This window comes from Lottia gigantea (assembly GCF_000327385.1).
Source record: "Lottia gigantea unplaced genomic scaffold LOTGIsca_198, whole genome shotgun sequence".
Lineage (NCBI taxonomy): Eukaryota > Metazoa > Mollusca > Gastropoda > Lottiidae > Lottia > Lottia gigantea.
In genome coordinates this window covers 111781-129389 of record NW_008708390.1, presented here as the reverse complement: position 1 = coordinate 129389, position 17609 = coordinate 111781, and the positions used below count along the sequence as shown (strand labels likewise).

At 36.7% G+C, this 17609-nt stretch overlaps 1 protein-coding gene across 1 annotated transcript; it reads right to left on the bottom strand.

The window, feature by feature from the left end:
• Positions 1-2013: 2013 nt before the first annotated feature.
• LOTGIDRAFT_174474 (hypothetical protein) lies at positions 2014-8949 on the bottom strand (the record flags this gene model as incomplete). Its single annotated transcript, XM_009053056.1, has 2 exons — positions 2014-2078; positions 3963-8949. 2 exons carry the CDS (start codon positions 8947-8949, stop codon positions 2014-2016), a joined length of 5052 nt encoding a protein of 1683 aa, XP_009051304.1.
• Between the last annotated feature and the right edge of the window lie 8660 nt (positions 8950-17609).

Genomic DNA, 17609 nt, shown 5'->3' with positions numbered 1-17609 from the left:
ATGACATCATTAATCGCAAAATATTAAGTTGAGGCCCTTTGCGATACACATAAAAATTTTTAGCAAACCTTGTTACAATCCTTTTAAATTATGCCTCTAAAACAGACGAGTGCAACCTAAGGCCCGCAAGATGATTTCATGTGGCCCGCGGCGTCATGTAAAATTTGAAGGAAATGCGGCCCGCAACCAAATGCTTCGTTGTGGCTCGTAGATTGTCACTGCCTATTCTGATAACGAAACAAAATGAATCTAATCGATCAAATCGTTAACGAGGTCTGCCCTCGTGTGAAACAGTGATTTTACATTGAAATACGATATTGAATAAATGACTTGAATAAAATTGCATGTTTCTCATTGTTAATTCTATGATTCATTTACATGGCCCACGGCCTACTCGCATCCCCCAAATGTGGCCCGTTGTTGCAGAAAGGTTGCACAGGCCTGCTCTAAAACGATCTGCAATGTGGGTTACTTTGCAAGAATTTCAGCAAAAGCCTACAGTAAAACAATCCAACTATTGAGGAGTCTTTGAGTCCTTACTCTGTAGACAATTCTGCCTCTCAATACATTAATGTATCTAATACGATTTTTATGTATCAAATATAGGACTAGTATGACTTTAATGGTCACCAAACAATAAGCTTTATTGTCATATTATGATACTAAAATTACTATTACACCTATAATAAAATTTGACCTTTTGTGACATAAATCATTTTCTTCTTTAATGTCTTTTTCAATACATGAATATTGTGAAAACCAACATAAACCTAAAGACATTATGTGTTTTTCTTGGCTCCCTTTTTCTAAAGACAAAATTCAAAAGCTGATAATAATACATTTATGTAATGCACTAGAGCTTAAATCGTGCTAAGCATTTAGGATACATAATCCTAATCAGTAACACTAGTTTAAGAAATGGAGGTTAACTTTTGCTAGGCCTGTAGCAAATGACACAATTAAGAAATATTTGGCCCTCTCTAAAACTTTTAGATGACTTGCATGACTTCTTTAATCCTTTAAAGGGTCAGCTTTTGTGAGCACTGGCACAGGAGTGAAAATTGACCAATTTGCCATTTACTCAGCAAGTCGAATGCTTGCTCTCTAGGTGAGGTACTGGTGACATTCTGATTATTATCACCCAGTCTTTAAAAATCTACTATGTGAAGTGAAAAAAACCCAAGAATTCCACCCCTTTCCAACATTATTTCACTATATTAACAAAAACCCATATATTGGTGTACACTGGGAGAAAGGATCTATTCCTTTCAAAACAGTACAACTAAAAGCAATTTAAAAGTGAAAAGAATGCCTTCTCTCTACAAAGAATGTTCAAATGTGTAAAATTCAAACCAAGATCTACTTGACAAAGCGAGACTGGTCCCTCCTCTACCACTGTGGTCATTTTTTGACCATTGTTTCACATTCTTGACCAACCACTGATAAAGATAATAAATTCAGAGGGCAGATCATTGTCCACTCAAGTATATCTTTACAATCTTCAAGACGCTTTTATTAACAGTGACAACTGACTATAAACATATCAAATAAGTAGCAATTTTGTCCACAAAGAGACCATTATCAATTTCTTTATGAAAACTTGGGATGGCTATAGAGAGGTTTACTATACCAAAATAAACCAATTTCAAGCAAACTCAACCCTAAAATTAAACTCCACTTTAAGTATCTTGGTGGATGTCACTAGCTTTGGATACATGTAATTTCTTCTTCAACAATTTTTTCGACTTTTGGACATTGACTTAAGGTCACGTAGCAATTTGATAGCAAAGGAAACGAAACTGCTAATGTATATTGGCTGCCTTCAATTCTTATGATAACAAATTCTCATTTTTATGTGTAACATGGGCCATGCATTCAAATCTCTTGCGCTTGTAGTATTTTGCTTTCCATTTTGTAAAATGTGGATTTTCATGTTTCTGATACTATTATAGGCACACCCGTGATTGGCTGTGATTATAACTAATTAGATTAAACAAGTGCACAACTCTTAGACTATATTCTTTCAGTTCTCAGCATGACCAGACACAAATCTTGGCTTGTTTTCAATTCACGGTTACCTTTAAGAAATTTTAAATAAAGAGATAGAATGTTTGTTAAAGGAGGAGTCTGTTCTCATAATGGAAAGGTGACAAATTTCTTCTCCCACTGTTCAACAATATCTGTGTTTTTGTTAATATTGATTTTTTCAGTAAAGCTAACAGAGAGAGTAAGAAAGTATGAAAAGCAGTCCAATTTTCAAAAAATTTTACAGATTATTTCTGCCTTTTTTATGACTAGGGTTGAAAATAATTCAAAACATTCGTTTTCCACCTTTAATGTGCACAATGTGTAGCACACAGAGCCTTTGTCTACTGTCCTATCTGAACAATTAGACGTTTTTTTCATTTCAGCCTTTCTGACTTACATCACTGACTGAGAGAGACTGTTCTGAAAAATTCAGGATTATCTTGCCCTATGCAAGGATTAAACCCTTGACCTTCAGGGTAGCAAGCCCCCTGTCAGTGATGCAGGTAAGAGGGGCTGACATAGTAAAAGCGTCTAGTTGTTCAGATGAGACAATAAACTGTGCACGTTAAAGTTCCCTCGACAGTTGGAAATCGAAAAAGAGCAGGCTAATGCCGCTGTCCTGGCAAAATTTCCCTCACTGCACCCTGCATGGCGTTGCCCGTCTTCATTAGTCCACATGGTGCAGAAAAGTAGGACGTAAAACTCCATTCATTTCATTTTATTTCATTCCAGGGTAGCAAGCACTCTCTGAACCATCATTGTCTTGTAAATTGTTTTCTAACATGCCAATAAAGATCATAATAAGATTTCGTTTGGGTTGGAATTTTTTACAATAAAACACATGATCTTATTTAAACTGTTCTTTACTCGAACATCATTAGCTTAAAACTAATAAAAACATGATTTGATATGTGAACCCCCTCAAGCTAATCAACTTAGGTCTATTTTAGAAGTTAAATTCTCAAATAAAATCAGCAAGTGTTAGTTAAAGAGGTCATTTCCTAGAATTCTGCACCTTATTGGGTTGATGAAAAAAACAGAGCTTATAATTCATCTTTTCAGCTGATTTTTCAGTTAAGACTGGCAACACCATATAGTGTGCAATGAGGGAAATTTTGTATAGAAAATTGCATTCACACATTTTGTTTAACAGAAAGGCAACATCAAACGTATGCTATTGAAAAAGTTTGTCAATAACCTTTATCTTGGTGATCTCATCTCACCTAAAGGCTTATTTAATAGTGCTTTAAAACCTCTTCATTACAATCACACAAGCTTTAGCTCAGACAGGCTCAGATGTCTAAATTTCAACAAAATAAGATAGACAAATAACAATTGTTAAGTCCTCAAAGTGCGAAATTTTTTTTTATAAAATTTTTCCTTATCACGAAAAGAAATTTCAAATTACATAAAAAGGGCACAAAGGCTTCGAGAAAGACATGGTTTTGTCAAAAGTAAAAAGAAAATTTATGACTGAACATCATCTTATCTATATACTATCTACTCTTAAATATTTGAAACATTTTTAGACAATTAGAAGCATTGTACTATGTTTTTAATATTAAGATTGAACAAGAATATTTCTCTTACTTTAGACATCAGCTGGGCAGTTAAAAATTTCAATAACGAGTTATGTGTTATAATGGAAATAGAGAAATATATCCCAATGTAAGTAAAAATATGTCTCAAGCGATGTATGTGTACCAATAGAAGTATGTGTCCCAATAGAACCAATAGAAGTATGTGTCCCAATAAAAATATGTGTCACAAAAGAAGTATGTTTCCTAACAGAAGTATGTGAACTAATAGATGTATGTGTCCTAACAGAAGTATGTGTGTGTCTTTATATATGTGTCAGGCAGTCTAGGACAAAGGCATGGTAGGGTGGTGTAATATAAAGGAAAATTATCAGTTATATCTTAAATGGGTCTTACCTTGTGTCCATGTATCAATGCTTCTATTTCCAATGGCTGTGTTGATTATATAGCCATATCTTGGTTCTGAGGTGATGGTGTACTTTAATTTAAAATCAGGACTATCCCTATCACTAGTCTTTAGAGCTTTAGTGTTGATAGTAAATCCAAAACGACCTCCTCCAAGATTCTGTAGAGTGGAAGCACCAGTGTTGACAGATATTTGTGGAGTGCCATTATCCACTGGCTTAATCTCAATATGCATTGTCTGAGGTCTGCGAGTTGTTAAGGTGGTTTCAGGGAACACAAAAAAATCTGCATGACTACCATCAGACACTGTGAAAGAGAAACTGTCTTGTGTTGTCTCAGATCCATCATGCTGGTAGGTGATCATGTTCTCGTTCAGATCTTCTTGAGTAAAAGATGTGACTATCCTGGTGTTGTTGAATAAGAGGTTTCCATGGATAGGTGTTTGGGTGATGGTGAAAACAGTCTGTTTGTCAGCTGTGTCACGATCTTCAGCCTTCAACTCAAATGGAGTTATGAGCTTATTGTCAGCTTCTTTGAGTCTTAGAGTATGGAACATGAGAACAGGCTTCTTGTTGTCCACATCACTGATAGAGATTCTAAACGTCCTGCTCACAGGGTTGAAACCATCCGTCACCTCAAATTCAAAACTGTCCATTTTCATTTCATCCTGGCTGGTGTGGATGTACACAATTTTGCTTCCAGCTAAATCCAATTGAGAGAATGATGTGATGGGAACACCTGGCATGTCTGTCAGTTCTAAATGTCCTCGACCAGGGGCACGAGTCACAATGAATTGCAAGTTCTCATCAGGTGTGTTGAGATCAGTCCCTCCCAATAAGTCAGTAGACAACACCACTCTTCCACCTTCGGGCAGTTCCATGCCCTTATTGACAACAGTAGGGTAGATCATATCAATTCCTTCCACGGTTATATAGAAATATCTGTCGATTAGAGGATTTAGTCCATCAGTGACGTCAAATTTGATCAGGTCTCGCACCCCTTCTAAACCGGTATGGACATATTGGATATGCTCCAAATCAATGTCATTTTGAGTGAAATTAGAGCTAAGGGTAATATTGTAAGCATAATTATTGACTAACTTCTGAAGGTAGCCATACTTCGGCATCTGTCGAACAATGAATGTCAATTCAGGATCCTTGGAATCTAAATCTTCAGCTTTGAGATCATCGTTGGTAATGGTGACCACATCTCCAACTACATCCACCTCCAATCCATTGTTGATCGTCAATCGAGGTGTTTCATCATCAAGGGGAATAACTATGATTGGTACCACCTTGGTAATGTTGTATTTTCCGTCTGTCAGTAGAAATTCAAAGGAATCCGACAAGGTCTCTGTATCGTCATGAACATACTCTATGGTGGATCGCTCATTAATGTCATCAAAAGTGAATCTTTCTACTGGAAATGATCCCTCGCTGCTCTGTTGTACTATCTGACCATGATCAGGGAACTTGGTGATGGTGAACAAAAGTTCGGTTGGGTCCGGGTAATCTTCATCAACCACATTCAAGATGGGCAAATCAATCATTAGGTTCATGCCCTCTACCACCATGAATTCTCTGAGGAACACTTCGGGAACTTCATCATTCTCTGGAATAATGTTCACAGTAAATTGGCTGGTTGGTGAATTGTTGACGCCATCTGAACAATAGAAATTAAAAGAGTCCTGTCGAGGTTCAACTCCTTTGTGAACGCTCTGAACATAGTTGACCTGTCCAAGCCTTACATTTTTTATGCTGAAAGCTGAAACAGGTATACCAGTTCTAGGTTTCTCGGAACCTGGAGCTGGAGATATATTTTCCACATACCCATGGATAGGTTGAGAAACAATAGTACAAGTAATATCTTCGTCATCAGTATCAATATCAGTGGCGTCAAAATGGATTGGTAGAATGGGTGCCTTGTCGTTTTCGGGTACCTCAAAATGTGCACCTATACTGACAATGGGAGCAACACTGTCCTGTGGTACAATCTTCACATGTACGGAGATCTCGCTGATTCTGTTGCCCCCTACAATGAAATCGTCAGACTTGTCCGTGAGCATCAGTTTAAAAGAATCATTACGACCAACAGGTCCAACTTCTCCCCCAGCATGCCTGTATTCAACTCTTCTGTGTTCTATTTCCCTCTGAGTAAACTCTTCTGTTTGTCTGCCATTCAACAGAACTGCCCCTTCGTAGGGCGCTCTGGAAATAACAAACGTGAGTCTTAGGTCATCAGTATCTGGATCGGAAGCTTTAAGATGCTCGGGAGTGATCTTGACCTTGTCATTTTCAGGAACTTCTAGTGTGATTCCAAGAGTTCCAGAATCAATACCGATCAATGTAGGAGGCTCGTCATCGATGAAATCGATTTTGACATCGAATTTGACAGGAACTCTGTGAGTACCATCTGTGACATCAATAATGAAGTTGTCTTCACCGTTATCGTCTCTGATATTGAAATAAGCCACTCGGCCACTCCTAATGTGTTCTCTATCAAAGGAATCACCTACATCCAGAATGTCTTCATCTAGTTGAAGTGCACCATGAGAAGGTAGTTTGTCCATAACAAATCTAATATTTGAGCCATCGGTATCTGGATCGTCCGCATCCAGCATTTGTGGTGTCAAAATCGTGAATTGTCCTTCAATTACGTTGAGACCACTATTGATGACCCTAGGAGGCTGGTTGTCGATGGGTTTAATGAGCAGAGTAAAGCGTTGGTCCCGAATGACATTACCGTTGATATCCTCCACATCGTATCCAAATTGAATTATTCTTGGGACAAATCCTAGCTCTGCGCTTGGTGGTTTGAAGCAAATTTTATGATGGTTGACCTGTGCTTGAGTGAAAGTGTTCACACGGCGTTTTTTGTCATCGCACATGACGAGTACACCTGGTTCTAGTGGAGTGTTGGGGTCGGTATCATGTGGTTGAATGGTAACGGTGTACCTCAATTGCCTGTCGTCGGTGTCATCATCGGTAAATCGAAGGAATTTCCGTTTAAATTCCGTAACCTGATATTCGTTGACGTTCATTTTTAATGGTGTATCCGGGAACATGTATGGCAACTGATCATCTACCGGTGCCACTTTGACGATGAATTCTTCCTGCTCAGAAGTATTAGGTGGTTCGCCGGCATCAGATAATTTAAAACGAATTCTGTCCATTATAAAATCTGAATGATGAGATCCAACGTGCTGATAAAAAATCTTCCCATCCATAATATCCATTTGAGTGAACCTTTGGACAATTTTTTCGTAAACGCCATTTGTAAACTGCCAATCGTCTGTATTTTGGGGAACTTCAAATTGTCGCCTAAGAATGATGCCTTCTGTCGAATATGGGGGTTGCAAAAGGAATTCGATTTGGCTATCGTCGCTATCGACGTCTGTTGCACTAAGGACAAATGGGGATATTTCTGCTAATTCGTTTTTACGAATTTCTAAACCAGTATTCACGTTTAGAATTGGCGGTTCGTCGTCGACGGGGTAAACAGAAATAGGGAACAGAAACTCTACCTCATTTCGTCCGTCGGTCATTTTGAATATGATATTATCGCTATAGGTATCACTATCATCGTGTTGGTAAATAACTGTCCCTTCCTTTAAGTCTTTTGGCGTGAAAAATTTACGACCGCCGGGGATTATCAGCTGTCCATGTCTTAATCCATTGTCAACGAATATCCTTACATTTTGTAAATCGTTTTCATCCGATATACGCAGATTGAGATCGCTTTGGAGATATCGAGATTGACCCTCAAAAAGTTGAAGACCGCGATTTGTTGTTACAACAGGGGCCATTGTATTCATGGGTTTGACCACTATCATGAGCATAAAAGGATCAGAAGAAAGTCCTTCAGAATCGATGATCTCCATACCAATTTGATAAATGCGTTGACGGTCAGAATCTCTCGCAGACGGCTTAAACGCTATCTTAAAATCTCTAACGTCCCTTTGATAGAACGATTTGACAGGCTGATAGCGATCATCGGTGCTAACTATTTCACCCTCGTCGTCTTCTAATCTCTGGGTTATGTTAAAGATCAAATAATCAGAATTGGTTTCCTCGTCGTAAGCAGATAGGATCTCATCAGTGATAGCCGTCATAACAAATTGATCGACTTCCATAACGAGCAATGCATCGACGCTCTGTTGCGGACGAGTGTTGGCCTTTCCACCCCGAATTCTTGCCGTTACTTGGAAATATTCTTGCTTGATAATAGTCCCATCCGAGTCAAATACCTCAACAACCATGGGAATAAAATCACGATCGGGCGAAGTTTTGTCCCACGTATGTTGATAACGGATCCCCAAGTTAAGGAATTCGTCGCAGTCGACCATGGACAAGAGATCGGTATTGTTTGCAATGCGGCCATATCGCGGTAATCCACTAGCACTGGACAAGATTGTCACTTTGCACAATTCAACCTCACGATCAAAATAGAACTCTAGAACCTCTGAATCAATCGGTTGACTTAATCCGCGTAATTCATTTACATTGATAGGTAGATTACGAGTGACGACTTGTAACTGTTCAAATGAAACTTTAAACGTGAGTGTAAATGGAATAAGGAGGGTTTGAGTAGTAGAGTCGTAACGAATTTGTAATCGAAGTTTATCCTCCGATGGGTTTCGAGATCCAAAATGTGCGTATTGAACATCTCTTGGTCCGAAGTCACAAGGGAACACAGTGGGCATAAGTTTGCCAGGTCTTTGAGATAGGGGGTCATTTTCTAACACCGTGACAGTACATCGATCGTCTGGCCTAACATATAATTTCAAATCCTCTGGAGTAATGTATAGACTCCGGCCTAACGGCACTTCAATTGTGCGTTTTGAACGTAAGATATCCTCTGGTCGCAATAACACCTGAGCGATAGTATATTGCACAAACACAATAGTGGTTAATATAGTAACGGCAATGGCCCGATTACCGAATGTTCGGAATCCACACTCACAAACACAACGGGCCATTTTGGCGAACCCGTGTTAGTGTTGCACAATAACTCTATCCAAATAATAGGTATTATCCAAACTCCTCAAGCACAGTACAAAAGTTTGGCAAATGTATAACAAACATAGCCATGCTTCACCTTTTTGCCGAATTCAACTATACCGGTATTCTTGAATCAAGTTACGCTTCGGTATAACTTCCGTCGAGACTTATTTGCATAAACATGTAAACATTAAACCACGTTGTTCTCTAGCGCGGGACTGTAGCGACCAATCAAATTGCACCAGTTCATATTTTTAGCTCTTGTACACCTGTCAATATCATAAGGGGCGGTCTTTAATAATGATTGACATCTACTTAACGCCGTCAAGGGAATTATTGGTCTGTTGATTGGATTACGACAACTCAACGGAGAACTCACTAGCACGCGACTGAGTATTTGAAGATAAATTTCATTGATAAACTCCATTTCCGTGTTTTTAACTTAACAATTTGTATCGTGAAAATTTCGCCGGTATCACTAAATAAATAAAAAACAGAACATAGATCTACAAGCGAAAGAAACGAGCCGACTAGAAACTAACATTTGGATTATGCGAACAACTTTTGACTAAACTTAGCCGTGGTATAAATCCCTTGCCTAAAAGAAATGGGACATGTACGGCACCGTGACTGTAAACGGAAGATTATATTAAACGTTGGTATCGGTATGGTAATGTACGTTGGATGTCTGGAAAATCGCCCAGGACATTTTTTGGAAAATCGAACACGAGACTCAAACATAGATTTGAAATGAGTATTTCCTCTTTAATCCATTACGGAGTTCAAGTTAAGAATAGTGAAAGGTTTGTCTGAATGTCAACAAATGTCTTTAAAATTTTCTCGTTGCACTCAGATGCCATTACCAGCCTTCAATTTTACTATGTGCAAAACACCAGTTATTTTGAAAGTGCCTATTCTTTTCAGAACAACTGATTATCTTGACAGTTACTACCCTTTTCAGAACGATTGGTTATCTTGACAGTGACTACCCTTTTCAGAACGATTGGTTATCTTGACAGTGACTACTCTTTTCAGAACAACTGATTATCTTGACAGTTACTACCCTTTTCAGAACAATTGGTTATCTTGACAGTGACTACCCTTTTCAGAACAACTGATTATCTTGACAGTGATTATTCTCTTCAGAACAACTGGTTATATTGACAGTTACTACTCTTTTCAGAACAACTGGTTATCTTGACAGTTACTACTCTTTTCAGAACAACTGGTTATCTTGACAGTGACTACCCTTTTCAGAACAACTGATTATCTTGACAGTGATTATTCTCTTCAGAACAACTGGTTATATTGACAGTTACTACTCTTTTCAGAACAACTGGTTATCTTGACAGTTACTACTCTTTTCAGAACAACTGGTTATCTTGACAGTGACTACTCTTTCCGGAACAACTGGTTATCTTAACAGTGACTACCCTTTTCAGAACAACTGATTATCTTGACAGTGATTATTCTCTTCAGAACAACTGGTTATATTGACAGTTACTACTCTTTTCAGAACAACTGGTTATCTTGACAGTTACTACTCTTTTCAGAACAACTGGTTATCTTGACAGTGACTACTCTTTCCGGAACAACTGGTTATCTTAACAGTGACTACACTTTTCAGAACAACTGGTTATCTTGACAGTTACTACTCTTTTCAGAACAACTGGTTATCTTGACAGTGACTACTCTTTTCAGAACAATTGGTTATCTTGACAGTGACTACTCTTTCCGGAACAAGTGGTTATCTTGACAGTGACTACACTTTTCAGAACAACTGATTATCTTGACAGTTACTACCCTTTTCAGAACAATTGGGTATCTTGACAGTGATTATTCTCTTCAGAACAACTGGTTATCTTGACAGTGACTACTCTTTTCAGAACAACTGATTATCTTGACAGTGATTATTCTCTTCAGAACAACTGGTTATCTTATCAGTTACTACTCTTTTCAGAACAACTGGTTATCTTGACAGTGACTACTCTTTCCGGAACAACTGGTTATCTTAACAGTGACTACACTTTTCAGAACAACTGATTATCTTGACAGTTACTACTCTTTTCAGAACAACTGGTTATCTTGACAGTGACTACTCTTTCCGGAACAACTGGTTATCTTGACAGTGACTACACTTTTCAGAACAACTGATTATCTTGACAGTTACTACTCTTTTCAGAACAACTGGTTATCTTGACAGTGACTACTCTTTCCGGAACAACTGGTTATCTTGACAGTGACTACACTTTTCAGAACAACTGATTATCTTGACAGTTACTACTCTTTTCAGAACAACTGGTTATCTTGACAGTGACTACTCTTTCCGGAACAACTGGTTATCTTGACAGTGATCATTCTTTTCAGAACAAATGGTTATCTTGACAGTGATTATTCTCTTCAGAACAAATGGCTATTTTTATTATTAAAGTGTTTACTCTTTTCAGAACAACTGGTTATCTTAAAAGTGACTACTCTTTTCAGAACAACTGATTATCTTGACAGTGATTATTCTCTTCAGAACAAATGGCTATTTTTATTATTAAAGTGTTTACTCTTTTCAGAACAACTGGTTATCTTGGCAGTGACTACTCTTTTCAGAACAACTGGTTATCTTAACAGTACAATTTTTAAGAACAACTGGTTATTTTGAAAGTGTCTTCTCTTTTCAAAAAATGATTATCTTGATAGTGCTTACTCTTTTCAGAACAATTAGTTATACTGACAATGGCCATTGTTTTCACAGAAACTGGTTATATTGATAGTGCCTATTCTGTTTTAAAGAGAAACTGGTTATCTTGACAGTTTCTTCTCTTCTCTCATCTGGTGCCTACTATTTTCTGAACAACTGGTTATATTGACAATGCTTACTCTTTTCAGAGCATCTGGTTATATTGACAATGCTTACTCTTTTCAGAGAATCTGGTTATATTGGCAATGCTTACTCCTTTCAGAACATCTGGTTATATTGGCAATGCTTACTCCTTTCAGAGCATCTGGTTATATTGGCAATGCTTACTCCTTTCAGAGCATCTGGTTATATTGACAATGCTTACTCTTTTCAGAGAATCTGGTTATATTGGCAATGCTTACTCCTTTCAGAACATCTGGTTATATTGGCAATGCTTACTCCTTTCAGAACATCTGGTTATAATGGCAGTACTTACTCTTTTCAGAACAACTGGTTATCTTGACAGTGCTTACTCTTTTCGGAATATCTAGTTATATCGACAGTGCTTACAAATATTTAACCCAATGGTAACGTATTGATTAAAGTTCACCCAACCTTGGGTATTACTCGATTGCTCGCTTATATTCGAATTTGGTTATGTGGATGCTTTGTTTCTAATTAAGAAGCGCTATTATGATGTGGAAAATGGTCAATTCCAGTCGAACAGTGACTTCAGGTGTTTTCTAACCAGTTGTTCATTCAATCTTTCATTTCTCACGCATACCTGAATCTACTTACCATTCCCTTTAACTTTGGTTTTAAACATACAAAACGAGCACAGTTGTCTCCCATATTACACAAATTTCAACCGATTTAGAAAACGTTCAGTATTCGCGTCTTGTTGCTGAGCCCTGTTGTGAAACACTCGTCGTCTCTCCTTACAAATACATGCATTAGATATTTCTACCGTGTTCCACTATGGTAAACCTTGCGTTTGGGACTATGGTGCATGTAGTACCCTTTATTATGTCATATGATATTAAAACCAGCAAATCATCACTCTTCTATGTACGGTTTGTCTTGTAAATATGAACACACACGCCGGCATAATTTCTGCGTGCTGCACTGTGTCCGAAGCTGGACCCCCCTCCAAAAAGTTCAATTGGTCACATCTACCGATAGAACCTTTAACCGTTCCCAGATCAGCCCATATTGTATTACTTGAACTGTTTACAGGTCGATTTCCCGAACACCTAGTAAACATTCCAGCAGATTGATTGTATTTCATCTAGAATAATAACGAGCTGTTTCTTTCTTTCAACCTAGCTGGTAGCCATCAGATAGTCTCAGACTGTTTTAACAAACACAATGTACCCTTAAATAGATCTTTATATACAACATCGTTCCATTATAGAAAACATTATATCTCGTACAAAATTCATACGTTTGGATTTCTCATGGGATGCAATAGCTGGTTCGATTGCGGCAGGATATTTTGGTAATGCAGGTCGGAAAAAAGCATCTTCTCGATCCAATGGGACCTTAAACCAAGGCTATATATGTTTAAGATCCCCCGAAAAAGAACAAGTTTATGTTCTGCTGTACAATCTATGGCACATTGTGTCAGATGCTGACAGATTTGTAATATTTTGTTTCAAATCTTTAAAACTTTTGGTTTTTCATTTTTTCATTTTTTTCTTGGGTTTTGCAGACTCCGCTGACTCCCGGGTCAATTAAATTGTAGATAAACCTGTCGTTGAATTTTCAAGAGTAAAAAGTTATAATAGGTTACTACTTAAGATTTAGGACCATAAGACTTCAGAATATTTAAAGCACTATATTTATCCATTAATAATAAGAGTATGCATCGATTTACACGGTACTTAAAATTTGTGTAGATATACATGGTACTTGAAATTTATGTAGATTTACTTGGTACTTAAAATTTATGTAGATTTACATGGTGCTTGAAATTTGTGTAGATTTACATGATACTTGAAATTTATGTAGATTTGCGTACTTGAAATATATGTAGATTTACATGGTACTTGAAATTTGTGTAGATTTACATGGTACTTGAAATTCATGTAGATTTACATGGTACTTGAAATTCATGTAGATTTACATGGTTTTGAAATTTATGAAGATTTACGTGATACTTGAAATTTATGTAGATTTACGTGGTACTTGAAATTTATGTCGATTTACATGGTATTTGAAATTTATGAAGATTTACATGGTACTTGAAATTAATGTCGATTTACATGGTATTTGAAATATATGTAGATTTACATGGTACTGGAAATTCATGTAGATTTACGTGGTTTTTGAAATTTATGAAGATTTACGTGGTACTTGAAATTTATGTAGATTCACGTGGTACTTGAAATTTATGTCGATTTACGTGGTACTTGAAATTTAGGTCGATTTACGTGGTATTTGAAATTTATGTAGATTTACATGGTACTTGAAATTTATGTAGATTTACATGGTACTTGAAATTTATTTAGATTTTCTTGGTACGTGATTTTTATGTTCATATTTCAGTGTAAAATGTTTTAGGCCATTTGCGTTTTCATAATACCTGTTTTAATGAGCACATTCCCCCTTGACAGAAAACAAAATATTTAATCATTCGTTTCTTCATTGTTCAATAAATTCGCTAACTTTGCTCACACACCTAAATTCCTACGTGAAGAATCCAAAAAGATTGATGATGATTTGAGTCTGAAACAAGTCTTGGCAGCATGAGATGAGCTCTAATCCATTTTGTTGAAATGAAAATAAGAAGTGTACGGTATGCGAGCCTCTATCACACCTACTTCTGATTCAGATTTTTACCTTGTGATGTTTAAAACAGATTTTTATCATTCAACACTTCTCAAAGTTCATGATAACCGAGACTACCTGAAGTAAACTAATCCTGCAGGTCAGTCAAATATTTAGAAGAGAAAAATCGAAAACATACCAGATCTGAGAAGATCATAGACGAAATGGAGATATGTCCAGTCTTTTCTTATATATCCACATCTGTATCATAATATGCGTCTTATTGCAAGGTAAGTACATAATTTAATTTTAAACTTTTGTATATTTGAAATTTGAATGCCATCATATACGTAGGACTATCTAGTGGAATTTTTTACTTGAAGTAAACAGAATACCGCGTGAAATAGATTGTATTAGAATTTTTTCCTTAAATTAATATTGAAGGCGTAAAGGTGAAGTACGTAAAATTTTCAAAAAGGTCGTAAATTATACCTGAAAATCTTTCCTAAATATTCTATTTATATCTAGTTATCTACTTGATCAAACTGAATTTGTTTTAAAAAGGCTAATTAAAAGTGTATTAATTGCTAAGTAATACTCGATATTTTCAGTTGAAACCTTCAGAAAATGTAGGAGACATATTTCTCTATAATTAGGCGTTTATTTTTCCGTACAGCAGTTTTCTAACACCTGTCGAAAATCATAACGAACTTAACAAGTTCATGTAAACCTTCTAAACAATTTTAACGGTACAAAATTAACGGCAAGATTTTGTTTAGTTAAATCTTTCAGATAAGTTAAGGGACACATTTCTCTGGATTTTGGTCTATACTTTTTAACAATTTGGCCAGAAATGAAATTCCAACCTAGGAAAAAATCACACTGCCCTTTTAAGTAGCAGTGCTATATTTTTATTTCTCGTTCGATTTTCAACATTAAGTCTTATCGGGTGTTTCTGAAAAGCTGTGCGGGACGGATTTGCCGTAAACTTAGTGAAAAGTGTTGCAATGAAGTTTCCCGCTGAAAAATTGTGAGCACTGGATAAATTGTCTACTGTATTTGTACTAAACAAAATGACATCACAATCGAAAAAAATGCATAGATTTTTTTGAGATTCTTTTTCGGATCCATTTTGTTTTAATTCACCCTGCACAACTACTTTAGATTAGACAATGTGCTGAGCAAGACCAATTTCTAATAGCAACAACCAAAAAAACGGCAATCCCTTAGGCACAAAACGGACAAATTTCGGCTAATGTACTGCAACCTTAAAGCATAAAAAAGGTAATTTTCGGCTAATGTATATAACTCCCAAAATCACAAAACGGACAAATTTCGGTTAATATACAAATCCCAAAAGCAGAAAATAAAAATGTTTGGGCTAATGTATTCAAATCCCCAAAGCAACAACCTAAAACCTCCAATTCCCTCAGACATCTGTTTATTTACAGGTATGGTGTTACTCTGATCTATATTTAAACTGTTCCTAATTATTTTGTTTTGACAGAATTACATTATTCACAAATGCAATACATGTATTTGCACTCTACGTAACTGTGCATGGTGCCAAACATGTGCCAAGATTTTCATACACACTAATTTGATTTCCGTACGAGTTCATTACAAGATTCCATACTTTGTGATATTCTCACTTTCTTCTTTGGTCTCAAATGTTGTTTGAATTTAATATGTTTTAAGCAGGGTATGCTAACTCTTCTAGACACCTGATACGCCTTTTTGTTATCAAAAACTTTCACATTTTATGAATGATATACTCCCTCATATGGAAAGGTCATTAACTGCAACCAATGTATTCCTAATACTTACATACTTACTTTGGATATCGAGTTTCGTTTTGAGGATTGAATTGACAGTACCTAGGGTTTTTCTATTATTTTATATGTCTCTTTAGCCCTTTGGCAGTTCCCACTTAATCAAAATCTAGTCTAATTCACGACTACATACCTTGCAAGACGACCCTTCGACTAGTATTATCCAAGGGCAACTCGATATTCAACTGGCATCTGAAACTGAAAAATTGCTACAGAAATAATCGAGGACCGGAGGACCGATGAAAAGGGAATGAAAAGTTCTTATTCTTTATTTCAGGTGTAAGGTGTGAACCAATGCTGGCTACTGAAGCTACAGAAGGTATGATCATATTTGTGTCGAGCCAACTTTCTCCATCTCCTCCCAAACCATATTCACGATGTCAAGCTATAACGAACTGTGTCTAATATCTTGACTGTAACCTCGAAAGTTTGTAAATGCAGCAATAGGACTAGATTGTACTGTAGCGAATCGGTCAAGGCGAAGGTATTAGACGCAGTTCGTAATAGCTTGGCTTTTTGAAGATATATGAACCCATTCCTGCCGCTTAAGGAGTTCGTCCTGACTTTGATCTACAACAGCCCTAACTCCAGTTGTCCTCTTTCAGCTTAGTTTTTACTTCTCGTTATATTCTCATAATCGGACACCGAGTGTACGTCCTACATCCAAAATGAGCCCCGCCATCTATGGAATTGTATAAAGAATGAAAGTTTAACTTTCTTTTCTAGATCAACACCTACCAATAATAACGAAAGAAGTTGCCAACTCTTTCCTGCTTTCTTGCTGTACACAACCTACATTGAGGAAACTCAGGCAACACATCCTAAAGAAAGGAAAACGTGGTGGTAGTAAATCTAATAACTTAACCGTGTGTCCGTAATGACGATTTAAAGGATTTGTTGAATGTATAATAAATTTTGTCTTCGAATGATGAAGCAAAAGCGCTTGGACAGGTAGTGTCCGAATGTCAGTTTTATTGTTCATAGTGAATAGTATTCTTTTGCTTATTTAAGCTACTTACTAACAATGGAAATCTAAATGCCTAACAAAGTTTCACTGTTGAAAGCAATACTCATTTTCAATTTTTTACATAGATACCAAGTTATGTGAACTGCCCATCTGATAAAGCATGGACTTGGTCAGCTTCACAATGTCAATTTTACGAACTTTACACCGTTGTGTTCTAAACTTATATCGCGGAATTTAGCGAATTATACGCATGCGATTACAGTCAACCAGAGCCTTCGACATAAACATTATAGCTTATGGTTTACAGACTTTCTGTGGAGGACTCTTGTTCAGATAGCTTCATTTACAAACTTCCATGATACAAGCAATTAGTCTAACGAAGTCAAGGTATTAGACACA